This window comes from Microtus pennsylvanicus, chromosome 5 (assembly GCF_037038515.1).
Source record: "Microtus pennsylvanicus isolate mMicPen1 chromosome 5, mMicPen1.hap1, whole genome shotgun sequence".
Lineage (NCBI taxonomy): Eukaryota > Metazoa > Chordata > Mammalia > Rodentia > Cricetidae > Microtus > Microtus pennsylvanicus.
The window spans coordinates 76,377,568-76,393,439 of NC_134583.1; the positions used below are offsets into that span (position 1 = coordinate 76,377,568).

At 46.8% G+C, this 15,872-nt stretch overlaps 1 protein-coding gene across 2 annotated transcripts in view; it reads left to right on the forward strand.

Annotated features, from left to right (window-relative positions):
- Nucleotides 1-15,872, forward strand: part of Dock1 (dedicator of cytokinesis 1) — a 496,042-nt gene that overhangs the window by 305,814 nt on the left and 174,356 nt on the right. For both annotated transcript variants that reach the window (XM_075972578.1, XM_075972577.1), the window contains exons 28-29: nucleotides 5,998-6,099; nucleotides 13,112-13,206. In XM_075972578.1, the coding sequence (XP_075828693.1) occupies nucleotides 5,998-6,099; nucleotides 13,112-13,206 (197 nt within the window). The remainder of the gene's footprint in view (nucleotides 1-5,997; nucleotides 6,100-13,111; nucleotides 13,207-15,872) is intronic.

Consider the following 15,872-nt stretch of genomic DNA (forward strand, 5'->3'; position numbering starts at 1 on the left):
CATAGCCCTGCTGTTGTGGGACTCTCTATGATGGAAATCAGCCTGCCTCTGCCTCCCTAGTGCTGGCATCCTTTTTTTTTTTTTTTTTTTTTGGTTTCGAGACAGGGTTTCTCTGTGGCTTTGGAGCCTGTCCTGGAACTAGCTCTTGTAGACCAGGCTACCGTGCTCAGATGGTCTGCGCTTCTAAAACATGTTCTTTGTCAGCATGATGAGAGGCAGCAGGGGTAGATCCGTCCTTTCATCATGTTAATTGGGATTCCCATGTATGTTTTGGCAAATGTCATCTCTGTGTAGACTTTGAGGAGTCTTTGGGCTAGTTTATAACATTTTGAGATTTTTCTTTGCACTCTTGACTTTCTATTTTTCTCGTTTTGTAACTTCTCGTTAGGAACCAGAGCATATAAACATTCCACCCTTGACTTTTCATCTCAAAAACAGAAAGCCTTTGTGCACCATATTTGCTTAGCGTCTCAGTACCCAGACCTTACCCATATGGCCTCATTTTGAGCTGCCTTTGACGTATCAGTGGAGGGCACAACTCCCAGGCACATCCCTTTCCTATATGCTCTTCTCGTATTGCTGCTTGCTTATTGATTCTTCAGTTTGACTCTTCCTCAAAGCGTGAGTCATTCTGAATCCCTTGGCTCACACATCTCCCCACCTCCATTGCAGTTCTTCCCCAGGGCTGTCTCACAGCAGATGTTTTGAATGCCACTGATGACAGCTGTCTAACTCTGACTTGTGTTTTGGGGGAAGGGCCATACTCAGTATCCAATAAGATTTAAGTCTTTAAATGGGGTTTTCTTTTTCAACTCACTGTTTTGGTAAAAACATGGTTGCTTTGTAGCTTGAATAATAAAAACCCAGAGACAGATATTAGGGTTCAACCTGAAGATCAGAGAAGCAAAGCAGCCAGCCACTGGCTCTTAGCTCTGCCTCAGACAGAAAATGGGCAATCCTGCCTCCTCGAATCCTCGGATTGAGACTCGCTTGAGACCTGTCTCCTTCCATTTTATATTCCTCTCTAGGACTGGGATTAAAGGCATGCACCACCACTACCACCCGGCCTCTATGGCTAGCTAGTATAGCTTCTGGGATTAAAGGTGTGAGCCATCACTGGCCTGAATTAAAGGTCTGAATGGCTGACTAGTCTGGCTGCTTTGTACTGATCTTCAGGCAAGCTTATTTTAAAAAAAAAACAAAACACACAAGTAATATACCAGTATATTGCTTTTGCTTTTTTTTTTTTTTTCTTTAAACCAGGACCCTGCTAAGAGTCATTAAGTATCTTCTTAGATTCAACTCACCAGAACTAGCCTGTCTTTGCTTCCAGCAGCTTCTCTGATCTGGAGCTGCTTGAACCGCTCATGGAATTTTTGGAGCTTAGTCCAAGGGTTCACATTCTGCCTATGCCCCGAACACAGACACAGACACACGACACGTGTGAGGTGGGAGCTCCAGGGCCCACGAATCAGCTCACACCCAGCTGATAGAACCACCGAACTCCCTTCACCAGGGAGTGAAGACGCTTGGGGTTTTCTTTGGTTGGTTGTTTGGTTTGGTTGGTCTTTGGTTTTTCAAGAGGCACTTGGGAAGCAGAGGGCAGGCCGATCTCAGTGAGTTCAAAGCCAGTCAGGTATACAAAGCGAGTCCCTTGGGGATTTTCCTCCTAATCCATATACTTGTCCTTAAGCCTTAACCCTTAAATGGGCACAGCTGCAAGGGCACAGTGTCAGGACTGGCTGTCTTTGTGTCTGCTGTACCTAGCCCCCTCCCCACCACTGCTCTGCCCTGTTGCAGCATCTTATATTGAAGCTTCCTGACCCCAACTTCCCCTGCACCTCACCAGGGCGGCCCCTATCTGCCTGTTCTTGGTTCTGCCTATATTTTCATTTTACCCATCTTCAGTCCTTGACTTTGGTTTGATCTGCCCTTGGGCTCCCCTGGCTTCTGGTTCTCCTGTGCCCATACTGCCTGTGTGCCCCACCGCTCCATACGCCATCCCCCTTGCCAGTGCACTGAGGATACAATGGGATTTATAAGGGCCGCAGAAGCTAGTTTTGGGGTGAGTAGTACGGTGTTAATGGAGGATGTGGTGATCGCTTTGGGGTCAGAAAGTGGTGTGAGGCGGTTGTTATGTCTTCCTGAGTAGGAGACTCTTGTTTGGGGTGAAGATATGAGCAGGAAGTAAGGACTAAGGCAGGAAGAGGTGATCCCTCCTCTCAGATGACATCTTTCTCACCGGTGACATCTCTGTCTTTCAAGACCACCTTTTAAAGTCCCTAATACATGCTACTTATAAAAATAACGTGCGCTCCCTGACAACAGCCTAGATTCCTTTTTCTTCTAGGCAGTTCTCTTTTTTACCTTGTCCTATTAGTTCCTTATACTGTGAAATTGTGTGTGTAAAATCTCTATTTTTGTTTCTCGACTATCTCTTCTTGTGTTACTGGGGCTAATATTCAGAGATTGTGCAATATTCCAACTTAACCTTGAGATAGGACTGCTTGAATTAATGGATACAGCCCAGACAGTCCATCGATATGGACTGTGGGCAAACAGGGCTCTCCTTGCCTCTCTAAGGCCCGTGGGATATTTCCAAGACAACGCTTGGAGAATTTGGTCTTGTCATTTACCCGAGATTCTAATGGAAGTGCCATCCTGCCTCTTATCTTTCACCCCACAAAATATATGACTTTCACCATCTCTTGCTCTGGCTGCTTAGACGTTTTCTCAGAGATGCAAGGGACACTGTTGGAAGTAAAATTTCCTCTCCTGAATCACCTTTGCAGGTGGGTCGTTAGAAGGAGCAATACTCAGGGGACAAGTATTTTCCTTCCAAGACTTTTCAAACCTCTCGCCAAATTGCTTTTTAAAAAGGTTATAGCAATTTGCGCTCGCACCAACTGTGTGTAAGAGCCCTCATCCTCGATACCCTCACGCTCACCATTTAAATCCTGCCTTGCTGTTCTGCCAGCGAATAACGATGTATCATTTTCATCTTGATTACTAATGAGGTTCACATTTTTTTGTTGTTGTTGTTTCTGAGGTAGTGAGTGTCCTGGTTTTTAAGTACAGTTGACTTCTTCAGCCCTTACTTTGAAATTATAGGAATATCTCTTATTTTTTTTCTGATAGTTATTTTTAGTGCGTGACTAAAATATATTTGAGCCCAATCGCCAAACTCCAGTTCCAAGGGCCAGCTCTGTACAAACAACCTGCCGCACTGTTTAAAAGTGAAACCCTCAGATGACCCCTAAAATGCGTTTAAAAGAATTAAATCAAAAAGTCTTGTCGTTTTCTTTATTGTCTACCCTTTATTTTTACAGTTCTTTCTAGTTTTGTTCCTAGTATATGGCTGACTTCAAATACCCTTTTCACAAAAACCACTTCATCTGTTCTAGACAAATATGTGCCCTGGGTTCAGGTGAGACGTGACGCCCCAGAGTGTGAGCAATACTTGCCCCACAAATATACTAGTATCCCTTGGGTGGGATTCACAAAAGGCAGGGATGGAAGAGGGGGTTTGTCCGGGAATTGTAGCATGTATGTTTCCCTTCTGCGAGTGGAGTTCCATGTTCCAAATTACAATTGTGCTGAGCAAGCAAAACTTGCTTTCTCTAAGAGAGGAGCGGCTGAATGGTACAAATTGCTTTTGGCCCATTTCCTTAGGTTAAGTAAAGGGGGCACATAGGCTGCCAGGCAGCACTCTGCTAACTCATGGGGGTAGCCCTCTTCCTGCCCTTGCAGGGTCTGCTTTAATTAGCCCCCAGTGTCATTAACTAAGGGGTGCTTGGCTGCATTCTTCAAGATGTTCTCATCCAGTTAGAAGACTCCAGGCGGGCCATTTGCATCTTCCCAGGACTTGCCTTGTGGACACCACTGTCTTCTCAGTTTCGGGGCCCTACCCCACTGTTTTCTTTGCTTAGTGTGAGCTTTAAGCATTATCCGGCAATCTATTCCTTCTACCTCTGGCCTGACCCAGGTGTGTGGGCTCTTCTCAGGGAACCAGAGCCCTTCTCAAGCCCCCTCAATAGTCTTTCTTTTCTGTCTTCTTGAAGTTAGATATTTTACATCGGGCATGTGAATGTCACCCTTCTGGTTCTAAATCCCTGACTCAATGGCTTTGGTGATTCTGAAGTGTAAGCCTCGTTGCTCAGCTGTCTTGACTGGTACCATTCATTTAAGTGTGTGCTAGGTGCACCTTTATAGATGTTTTCTAGAGGCCCTACTTCCACCAAGGTAGATAACGGCTTCCAGACAGCTGCATCAGAGTAGAATTTGAGGCATAGTATTATAGGGGCCCTTCCTTCTCCTCTTTGCTAACCATAAGAATGGGACCTGGTGAATCTTTAACTCATGTTGGTTTTCAGCAGCCAAGGACTTGCACTCCAACCCCAGAGTGCTGGCTTCACACCTGGCTTTCCCACCTACTTCTAAAGGTATATGGTCTCCAAATCTCCGTTTAACTGCCCAAGAAATGGAACAGGCAGCAAGTCTACCTGTGATTGAGTGGGAACGTGGCTTTGGAGCTTGGTTAGTGAGCAAGCTGACAGTGATAGGTTCTCCAGATATGGAATCTCCTTAGAAAAAGGTGAGGTGCACAGGCAGCTTCTTTTGAGCCCATTGGGGTGCCAAATATTTATGTCTTTGAAAAGTTCCCATTCATAAATAAGTGCCCTACCAATGCAAAACAAGCATTATTTAGCTCTTTCCCAGAACACCACCAACTTGGAATCTAAATCTCAGCAATTACCATTATTCACAAATAATTTACATTTCTGGGCAAATGGAAGATACCATATCATCATTATTGTATTTGTTCAATTTGCAAAATGTGTCCTTTGAGGACTCATTTGGAAGCCTCTGTGTATACCAGAGATAGAAAATATATTGGACTCTAACATGCACCGTGGAGTACATGTTCCAAATTAATATAAAAGACATTTAGGCATTCAAATATATTTGTTGGAAAAGTGGAATTAGTGAAAAGAATGCAATTTGGGAGCTCATTTACTAAGGAAGAAATAGGGATGTGTATCAAACTATACGCTTCTTATTATTCTACCAGACTCATGCAATTTAATGGGAGTTAGTGTAAATCCTGTGTGGCTTTAGATGTCATTAACTTACGGGTATATATTTAAAAGTGGGAAAGGCTCTGTGATGCCAGTCCCCGGCCTGCAAGTGAGAAACTGTGTTTATGACAACAAGACTGCTCAGCCCCAGAGTCTCTCCCCATAGCATGTTTCATTCATGTTACACACAGGTGTGTGTGTGTGCACATACCCACAGCCGCACACTGACCAGACTCCTTGGCCAATCATGTTGGTCCTTTGCTCTCTCCACCTCTGCTTTTGTTTGGTGCTTTCTGTTTCCTTTCTCATCTTCATCTCTACCCAGCTCTGTGTGAAGAATACCCATCCCTCCCACTGGACATTCCAGGGAGACCGTCTTTCTTCTCTGATTCTTCCCGAGGGGCAAAACTCACAGTGGGGTTGTCTGGTAGTGATTGTCTCTGAAGTGGCCAAGGAGGACACAAGCAGAGTTTGAAAAATAAAATGCCTCTCTTTGCCCTGGCTCAAGAAGAGGACCTGTGTCCACATTTGTCTAATAATACGGATGACTGACTTCCAAGAATATTACCTAAGTGACTGGGATCTCAATCTCGTCTTTAATTTTTGTGAATTTAATTAAGGGGGGGAACATTTAAAGTTTGTTTTTCCAGCCTGGACAACCTCATCATCAAGCCACATTTAATCATTAATATCGTTATAGAGAATAAAAATCCACTGTGCCCCCTTAAAACAAACAAACTTCTGAGATAGGAATGAGCCAGGCTGTCTCCGGTTGGCCTTGAGCTCCATGTAGCAGAACTAGGGCTCTGCCCAGGTCCCATGCCCTCCCTGATGGTGGAAGAGCCGGCTCCAATGGTTGATGTCAGTTCTTCTATGAGGACTGTTCTTCCTCTAATTCTACCTTCCAATCCACCTGCAGGGGAACTTTGTGGCTTGCATGACAGCTATTTTACGGCAGATGGAAGACTACCATTACGCCCACCTTATCAAGACCTTTGGGAAGATGAGGACAGATGTCGTGGTGAGTGTCATGTCTTTTGTCATGTCTCTTCTGTCACAGGGCCAGTGGTGAAAGGGGAGGGTGACATTTGTATCTACATTTATAATAGAATTTTATATTGGGACTTCTCTGGTTGCTATCAGAAGCCACTTCAGTCTCTACGTGGAAGTTTCTGACTAGGACTGATCTGGAGAACAGCTTGGGTCTGAGCCTGGAGAAATCCCATCTGTTCTGGTCACAGCATCCTATCCCATGCTCCTGGGTCACTAGCAATCATGGCCCTTCATAGTCATTAGCTCCTCATTTCTTGGTTGACTTTCTATAGCAGTAGCTTGTGAGGCACCCTCATGCACCTTAAGCTATCCTTTGCTATTAATTAGTGCTAATCATAGACGCTCATCAGCATTTCTCCTAATAACTCCTTAGCCCTCCTCATGCAAACTATGATGCAACTTAATTGGGAGAGTGTAATAGGGAAATTTATTGCTTAGGAGCTACCTCCCTAATGGCCTGAAATTACACTGCCATATGGTGAATATCCTTTACAAAGCTGCACCAAACCTGCTGGCAGGCTTCCTGGTGAGAAGCTGATGCGAATTCTTAGATTCTATTTCTAAGGACTCACTAGTCCTGCAGAACACTCACAGACTCCCTAGGGGCACATCTCCCTTGCATAGTACTTCCAGAGCAAGTCTTACTGCACTTGACCTCTGCCTTATGAACTGAGGGAAACAGCAAAATGATGCATATCTTGATAACTAGCTAGATTGTTTGATAGATTGATAGGTAATAGATAATAATGATAGGAGATAGGATAATGGATAGATGATAGGTAGATAAATATAGACAGATAATCTTCAAGAAGAAAATAAGTCAATACCTCAAAATCATAATGGTGTTCCTTAAATAAAAGGGTATAAAGATGTGTCTTTTTTTCATGTCTGTGTGTTTTAGTTTTCTTTCACTATCAAGGAAAAGTTTACAGTAGGTACATATTCAAATATGCAATAACTACCACACAGTATCCTAAGATTAATTTGAAGTCATAGCGTAGTAAAATCTTATTTTATATTCTTGTATGTAATTTCATCATTAAATCTTAAACGTGCCTCTATGGCCTGCTTTGGCCAGTGAAAATAATAGTATAACCCACCTAAACCTCCCCCAAACAGTGCTACCAACTGGAGACCAAGTGTCTAAATGCCTGAGACGAAAGGGGACATTTCTCATTCAAAGCACCCCAGGATGACTCTGCCTTGCAGGTCTGGGCATGTACCCTCTCCTTCTCACAATGGAAGATCAAGTCACAGACTCCATGGTGTGGGCCTAATTTCCCAAGGGTTTTCTCCGTCCCCCCCCCTTAGACACAGGCATCCAGAAAATCAATTATTTGCATACAATTTGATTTCCATTGTAAAATGGCATTTGTTATTTGTATATCTCAAATTCCCAAGGCAAGGTTTTTGATTGTTGTTAGTTCATCAAAACCTTCATGAAAATATGTTCCCATCTACTGACTGTATGCAGAGAATGTTTTATTTTTCTACTCTCCCAATTATCACGAAAATGAAAAGATCATTTCCTGTGAAATAATTGGAAGTTAATTAGTATTCCAATATGAAAATGGCCTGAACCATCTTCCCAAGTCTTGCTTGTTTCTAACAAAACCACAGCTTCAGGTTCTCAGATTCAGGCCCCCCACTCCCAACCCCACCCTGACACCTGGGTGAATCAGTCTCACTTAGATCCACAATTATCACTACCCCAACACCCCCACGGGGCTCTAGCTGTCACCTTCTAAATGGTCCACTGACCCCAGGGTAGCCAGGGAATCTCAACCTGGGTCGAAGACTGGTCTAGGAAAGGGAATACCAGATAAGGGTCATGCTGACATCCCTCACAGAACAGGCAGGCTGCTGCTTCAAGACAGCTCTAGCAAACTTGTTTTGCTGATGCCCAGTGCCTGGTGCTGCCCTTGGTCTAAGTCTCAGCATCAGGAATAGAAGCAAAGAGCTTGCCCAGAACCCCAGGAGACATTCCCAGCCGTGTATCACAGACCTCCACTGGGTGGCTCTGCAAGAGCCTATTTTGTTCTCCACACTCTGACCCACATCAACAGGTCTCTGACACCCGCTGGATGCTCTGCAGTTCAGTTCCATCCTGCACTGTCAACCTGCATGCAGCCATGGATCCCCCAGATCCAGCTGTGAGTCCAGGCTCCTATACTTTAGATGAAGCAGCTGGTAATAAGAGTTCCTTCACCCTGGCCTTGAGGTTCATAATTTGCCCAGCTAGCTCACAGCACTCCAGGAGACACTCACATTTCCTGTTCTGTTTATTATAAAGATTGCAACTCTTGAGAAACCAATGTGAAGAATTGCACAGGACAAAGAGGGCAGGGGTGCACAGGACAGAGGAGAGGATGGGGATACATAGGACAGAGAGGAGGGCAGGGGTGCACAGGACAGAAAGGGGGTCAGTGGTGCACAGGATGGAGATGAGGGCAGGGGTGCACAGGACAGAGAGGGCAGGGGTACACAGGATAGAGAGGGGGTGGGGTATAGAGGACAGAGAGGGCAGGGTGCATAAGACAGAGGGCAGGGGTGCACAGGACAGAGAGGAGGGCAAGGGTGCACAGGACAGAGAGGAGGGCAAGGGTGCACAGGACAGAGAGGAGGGCAGGCGTTCACAGGACAGAGAGAAGGGCAGGGGTGCACAGGACAGAGAGGGCAGGGTGCGTAAGACAGAGGGCAGGGGTGCACAGGACAAAGGGGGCAGGGGTACACAGGACAGAGAGGGCAGGGGTGCACAGGACAGAGAGGGCAGGGGTACACAGGACAGAGAGGGCAGGGGTGCACAGGACAGAGAAGGGGGCAGGGGCGCACAAGACAGAGGGGGCAGAGGTACACAGAACAGAGAAGGGGGCTGGGGGACATGGGACAGAGAGGGCAGGGGTGCATAGGACAGAGAGGGAAGAGGTGCACAGGACAGAGAAGGGGGCAGGGGCGCATAAGACAGAGGGGGCAGAGGTACACAGAACAGAGAGGGGGCTGGGGGACATGGGACAGAGAGGGCAGGGGTGCACAGAACAGAGAAGGGGGCAGAGGCGCACAAGACAGAGGGGGCAGAGGTACACAGAACAGAGGGGGCTGGGGGACATGGGACAGAGAGGGCAGGGGTGCACAGGACAGAGAGGAGGGCAGGGGTGCCTCCTCTCCAGAAGCCTGTCAGCAGCTCAGTCTCCTCCAGGCTTGTCTGAGCGTAATCTCCCCACAGTTGGAGTAAGTAGGTTGGAAGTTCCAGTTCTCTCATCTTCTATTCTTTCTGGTGACCAGCCCCGCCCTGATACCTCCCTGAGGTCTCGTGTGTAGGACTCATTCTGTGCAGCGCACAGGTGATGACACTCAGTGACACTTGGGGTGGGGTGAGGTGATTTGATCCTCGGATCCACTATACCTCAGTAGCCTTCAGTAAGTGTGTACTGGATGAAGAGGGGGGTGAGCAGGGGCAGAGCAGGTGGAGGCGGTGCTGAGGGGTTGAGTGTGTTAAAGGCTAGGAGAGAGAAGAGTCCACACTGACTCGGGGTACTGCAGGCCCTCTCACCAGCCACCTTGTCCTTGTGGAATCTTCCAGGCTTGTTCTGCTGTGAAGTAAGCTCCTGAACCGCCACATATTCCAGGCCCTCTTGGCGGAATCCTTTCCCATCTTCTTGCTCCTTTAGTGTTCATCATTTGGGAGTTCCTTTCTGACACCTGTGCAGGTCTCTGTAGATGGATCTAGGCTCATCTCCTTCATAGCACCTCACCTTGGCCATCCTGATTGACCACCCGCCTGTTCTGGAGTGGACCTGGCAGAGTGGTGGTGAGGAAGAACGCTGGTGCATGTGGGGGAAGCGGAAACGCCAGCAGTGTGAATGGGCCTGCTCCAGACACTTTCTGCAGATGAGACCCTCAAGGTCTCAAAGGTGTTGTGAGCCTTGTGAGCCCATCAGCAGAAGTGCTGCCTAGTCCCCATCTTTGGTGGCGAGAAGCGACAGGCTCCACACACCCCCTGCTCTCTTCCTGGACCACTTCCTTGCAAGCGCAGCCTGAGGACAGCTCTGCACACAAGACTGTCAATCTAGGGGTGCAGATCCCTTTCCTACTGATCTTCTGTCAGCATGGTGGAAGGCCATAGCAGCCAGACAAACTCCCATGCCTCATAGTATTCCCGGTGAACCCATACCACCTGGGCTCTGCAAACAAACAAGCCAAAAAAGGTTAAGTCAGTGGTGAGCCATCTCTGGGCAGAGCGGATGATGGTGGAGGGAAAAGGGTTACAGGCAGAAGGAGAAGTTTCCTGTGGGAGGCATTAAGGGGCACAGAGGTATCACACCAGCCTGGACCTCCTCTGGGCTCTGCCAGCAACCTCCTGTCCTGTGTCGCCTATTTGCTGTCAGAGCAGTTATGTTCCAAGTGAACTTTATTCCGAGACCGTTATGGAGTCCCACACAGCTGTTGCATATAATGAATTCTGGATGCCCTTTATTTGGTTCCTGCTGACAGGAATGTCTTGCAAAACTACTGTACAACATCAAAACCAAGGTTTGACATTCATGCAATCCACTCACCTTATCCAGATCTCTTTGGCATGACTTGTATTCTTTACCCTAACGATGTACCGCACGAAGCCTCCTGCAAACAGAGAAGCTAGAGGAACAGCGGTTCATGTCTGAGCTGTCAGTGACAAGCACTTCAGCTTAGAACACCCCCCACACCCCCGTGTTACAAATCTCTTAAGGAAGAGAATGCCGTTTCTATAGGCATTCTCATTACTAAATGGCTGGGCAAGCACCTCCAGTGGTCACCATTGTACTGTAGGGAGGGACAGCCACTCTCTCACTCCCTGTGCTCACACCTGATTTTCCCCGCATCTGCTCCTTTCTTAGAGGGCCCCCTAGGGGTCCATATTACTCTGTCCAGTTTGTTTGTAGCCTTTAATTTACTGCCGTTCTCCCATCTCAGTCTGCTGAGCGCTAGGATTACAGACTACCCCACGCTGAATTTTGTTGTGTCTCTGTGCTTGTGTTTTCCTCTTGCTCTCCTTCTTCCATGGCATTGTTTGTGTGTGTGTTAAAAAGAACGTGTGAGAAGAGTGCCCACAGAGGCCGTAAGAGGGCACTGAATCTCCTGAAGCTGGAGTTACAGGCAGTTGCGAGCTGCCCAACATAGGTGCTGGGAACTGAATTTGGATCCTCTGTGGGAACAGCATCAGGTCTTACTAGGTGAGCCCTCCACCTGATGAGGTGAGAGTGACTTTTTCATCAAATTAACATGCTTAGAGATAGAGAGAAGCAGTTGTTTGCCTCCAGAAAATACCTGCAGCTTTTGTCAGAGCTGACCGCTTGCTGTCTTGGGTACCCTGTGAATAATCAGACACAAAATTGCAAAGGAAATGAATGATGACTGCGTGTTGAAGCATTCTTTCAATACTCCTCCTGAGCCCGAGGCTTTGGTGGAGCCTTTGTGAAGCCTCATCAGCTATTCTGGACCAGTTGGTCCCTTGGACCATCTGGACTACTGAGTTCCTCAGCCCTACACGTAAACCTTGCAAGAGGTCATCTCCCACTTCAGACTGCGTTTTGTTCGATTAGCCAAATTCCATCGTATATCAGCTAAGCAATACTAATTAAGGGCTGGCTTGTGAGTCATTGAAAGGAAAGGAAAGGCACTGAGGAAAGATGGCTTTTCTCTTAAGGGTGTAAATCCATCCCTGTATCTCAGTTGTTAGGCTTAGAAGAGGGATGGGCAGGAAAGCCAGCAATTCTGTGCAAGCAGAGATGTAGCTCACAAAGTATACGGTCTGGCCATCCAAACTTTCAAACTCTTGACAAAATGGTAAGCTAAGCAGTAGAATAATTAAGTTGTGTTGAAATAAACCTATTCCTCCTCTAAATTTCTTCTGGTCAGAGTGTTTCCTCACAGCAACAAAATGAAACTGGCCCCCAAAGAACATGAACTTTGCCCATCACCTGATGGTTACCATCAGGCTCTTTGCAAGTGGTGTGGTTTGAGAATTCCCCACTGGGGAATCGCTTTGTTGGCTGCTTAAAAACCATTCTCTCCCTTGGCCTTCATAGCCAAAACTTCATTATGATTCAATAAGTTACACAATAAGGAAGGCCCACTTATTTGACCAACTCTAGGTATGGCGTCCCTTTTCTAAACTAACTCTCTGTCATCTGTCTCCCTCTAACCCTGGGTCCTGAGTACACATAAGGACTTCCTAACAAACCATGTCAGGGTTCAGGATAATAGCACAGAGCAAAATTACCTTGCCCTCACAAATAGGAACTTCTGTTCATTCCAACCAGCACGGGGGAGCTGATACATGCTTACCAGCTTGCTGTGGCCAGGGGCTTCTGTGTGGACATGTGAGTGGCACCGAGCAGTGGGGAAGCCCTTGAATCTTGCCCTGTGTTGTTCTGGGAGAGCCACACAAAGACTATGAGCTTCCTGTGGTGTCCCTGAGTAGTTAACTATGGAACTACTGGGCAAAAGGGCTCCTTACTCAGAGGGTCAGCTGCATGCTGAGTGTGTGCAGAGGGTCAAGGCAAGCTTTAAATTACAAAGCGAAAGGGTAGGGATCACAGCATCCAATCTCTGGGGGTTTTGATAGTGATAAATGGATTTAGGATAAACATGAGAGAATGCTGCAGCCTGCATGATAGGTTTGTAAAACCCATGTTTTTCTGTAAGCAGTAAAGGCACAAATGTATATTTATAACCCTTGGGGATCTTTTCTTAACTGCCAGAGAGACATTCCCGGGGACTATTTCAACATCTATCCTCGAAAAAGCCATCTCAAGCAGAAGGTGCCCAGGTAAACAGAAAGACAGAGGCGGTACACAGCCCCAGTGAAATACATCTTCATTTGCTTCTAGAATGTTTTCCTTCAGCTAAAAATAATGGGGTCTTTTATAATCTCATCATTGAGAAGAGTGTTCGCCCTCCTCCTGGGTGGGCTGCCTCACTGCCATGCTGTCTCGTTGCAGGATTTTCTGATGGAGACATTCATCATGTTTAAGAACCTCATTGGGAAGAACGTCTACCCCTTCGACTGGGTGATAATGAACACAATGCAGAACAAGTAAGTTTAGCCCACGTCCTGCCTCCACGTCATATCTGGTGGCACCGGTGGTGTGACCGCCTACTGAGGTGTCTGTGCTTACACGTTCTGCCGTGTCTATAGTGGCCATGGGTCTATGGTGATATGGCCATGGAGATCATGGAGGTGTTCTTATGCCAGCGTGAGGCTCTGTTCCTAGATCAGGCTACGTCTCTGGAGGGGCAGAGCCAGGGCTGCCCTTAACTGCGATTGATAAAATCTAAGACAAAAAGAATTCAGTGGTGTTTGTAGATTAAGGTTGTTGGTAGACAGAGGTCAGTTTGGTTATAAATGGGTTTCTTGTAGCCTTTCTGCTAGGTCCATGTTTCTCCTTGTGGCTTTAGCTTATAGTTTCCCTATGGCTTTGACTTTTTCTTTGTTTTTGTTTTATTTTCATCAGGGTAGTCGATGTAGTCAATGTAGCTAAATACAGCCTTGTACTCCTGAGCCTCCTGCCCGCAGCTCCCCCGGCACGGGGAGAACAGGTTTGAATTACCACACCTGCCTAGCTTTGCCTTTTTGTCCACCCTGTGGAGAAATTCATGGCAATGGGGCCTTCCCCGGAACTTTCCTGGGTTCTGTAACAGTAAGGATAATGTTGCCCTTGAGTTCCTGATGTTACGAGATTCCCAGACCTCTGGCAAGATTCCACTGAGGAAATGCTGTGCTTCTCAAGTCAGATACTGCTGTAGCCAAGATCTCCCCTGAAGAGCAGGATGCATTCATATCCTGGGTGGTAACTTCCCTAACAAAGCTCAGATGTGATTGGTTCCCTGTAGTTGTATCTCAGGGTTCCCTTTCAGGGTCCACTAGTGTGTTGGGAGAGCATAAAATATACTTATGTATTAATTTTTATGATGGGTTTATAATCGATAGGTCAGTTATAGTTTTCAAGTCATTGTATTCCTCCCTCTTCTTGCTACCCCATCAGAGATACCTCTTCCCTCCATCCCTGGCTTGGAGGAAGTCTCAGTTTCCCCAGAACTAAAGGAATCCTTGTGGCCCATGGCTCCATCAACACAGCAATTCTAGAGACACCAAGACTCTTTGGAGCCATGTTGTTTTTCGTGTGGCAAGGAAGTGGTCATAATTCGTGGTCCCTAGAGTTGCAGACTGACTCAGCAATGAGGATGTGTATAATGTGTGGTCCCCAGAGTTGCGGACTGACCAAGCAGCGTTAGCCTTCTCCTGCTCACTGGTGACTCCCTACTGGCCCAGCCATGTGATGAGCTGTCGTGGGTGGAAGCAATGAGTGTCTCCTGTATCTTAGACATGGGCTTTTGTTTTGAGGAAAATGAGCAGAGAGGGAGAAGTCCCTGCATGCTCCTGTCGGTGAACCACTAGTGCCATGGTGACCTCTGAGCATAAGATAGGTAACACCAAGTGTGGAGAATGACATCTGCCCTGGTCTCTGCTTCACTGTGCACAGAAGCTGAAGTCCTACGGCGATCATGGGGAGAGCAGTGAATGTCCAGGCTGCGCAGCCTGTGACCCATATTATACAGAGTACTTCACCAGATTCTCTAGTCACCGAATCAAATACTCTCAGTCACCAGTTCGACCTGGTTATACTTCCTCTCTTGGAGATTCCTGTAGATGTGTGTGTGTGTGTGTGTGTGTGTGTGTGTGTGTGTGTGTGTGTGTGTGTGCATGTGTGTATATATGTGTGTTCGTTCTAATCTGTGTATGCCTGACATCTCCATAGGAAGGATTTTCTATTTGAGAGACTCTAACCCCTAAAATGTCACAGCAAAGCCACAGTTAACATTTTACACAGGGACAAATTCCAGGGCAAGGTGATCTATTTTAATGCACTTCACATATGGGCACTGATAATTGTGAAAGTTATTCCCAAAGCCCATGGGATGCAAATACCAGAATACACAGCATTGATGTGCATAAGCCAAGTTGGGTTGTGTAGGGGAGCTTCTTAGCAGGCTGTAGATGTAACATGAGGGCCGGTTTGTTGGGGTATCTGTCCCGCCTGGTACCCCACACCAGCAAGCCCCAAAGAAAATCACACAGAGGTCTCCATAAGATTAGAAACTGATTGGCCCATTAGCTCAGGCTTCATATTAGCTCTTATAACTTATGCTAGCGCATTATTCTACTCTATGTTAGCCACATGGCTCAGTACCTTTTTCAGCCAGACAGGTCACATCCTGCTTCTTGGTGGTCTGGGCAGGAATGGGAGGAATGGGCTTCCTCTTTCCTCGCATTCTCCTGTTCTCATTGCCCCACCTCTACTTCCTGTCTGGTTGACCCACCTATATTTCCTGCCTGGCCAATCAGCATCTATTTAAAACATGATTGACAGAATACAGACAATTCTCCTGTACCATGTGGATGTATCCCAGCTGGGAGCATGCTCATCCACCATGTACTAAGCACTGGGCTTGATCCCCAGACCCTAGCATTGCTGCATGAAACCAGGTATGGGAACATGTTCCTGTAATCCCACCACTTGGGAGGTGGAGGTACGATGATCAAAAGTTCAAAGAAAAAAAAAATGAAACAAAAACCACTTGCCTCCACCAGGTTAGAGGGCCAGATACTTATAGCTCTTTGGAGACAACTGCTTTGGTGGCCCTTCCTTGCCTTAAATGTCAGCTCCACTGTAAAGAGTTTTTCACTGTTGAGTGTGCGTA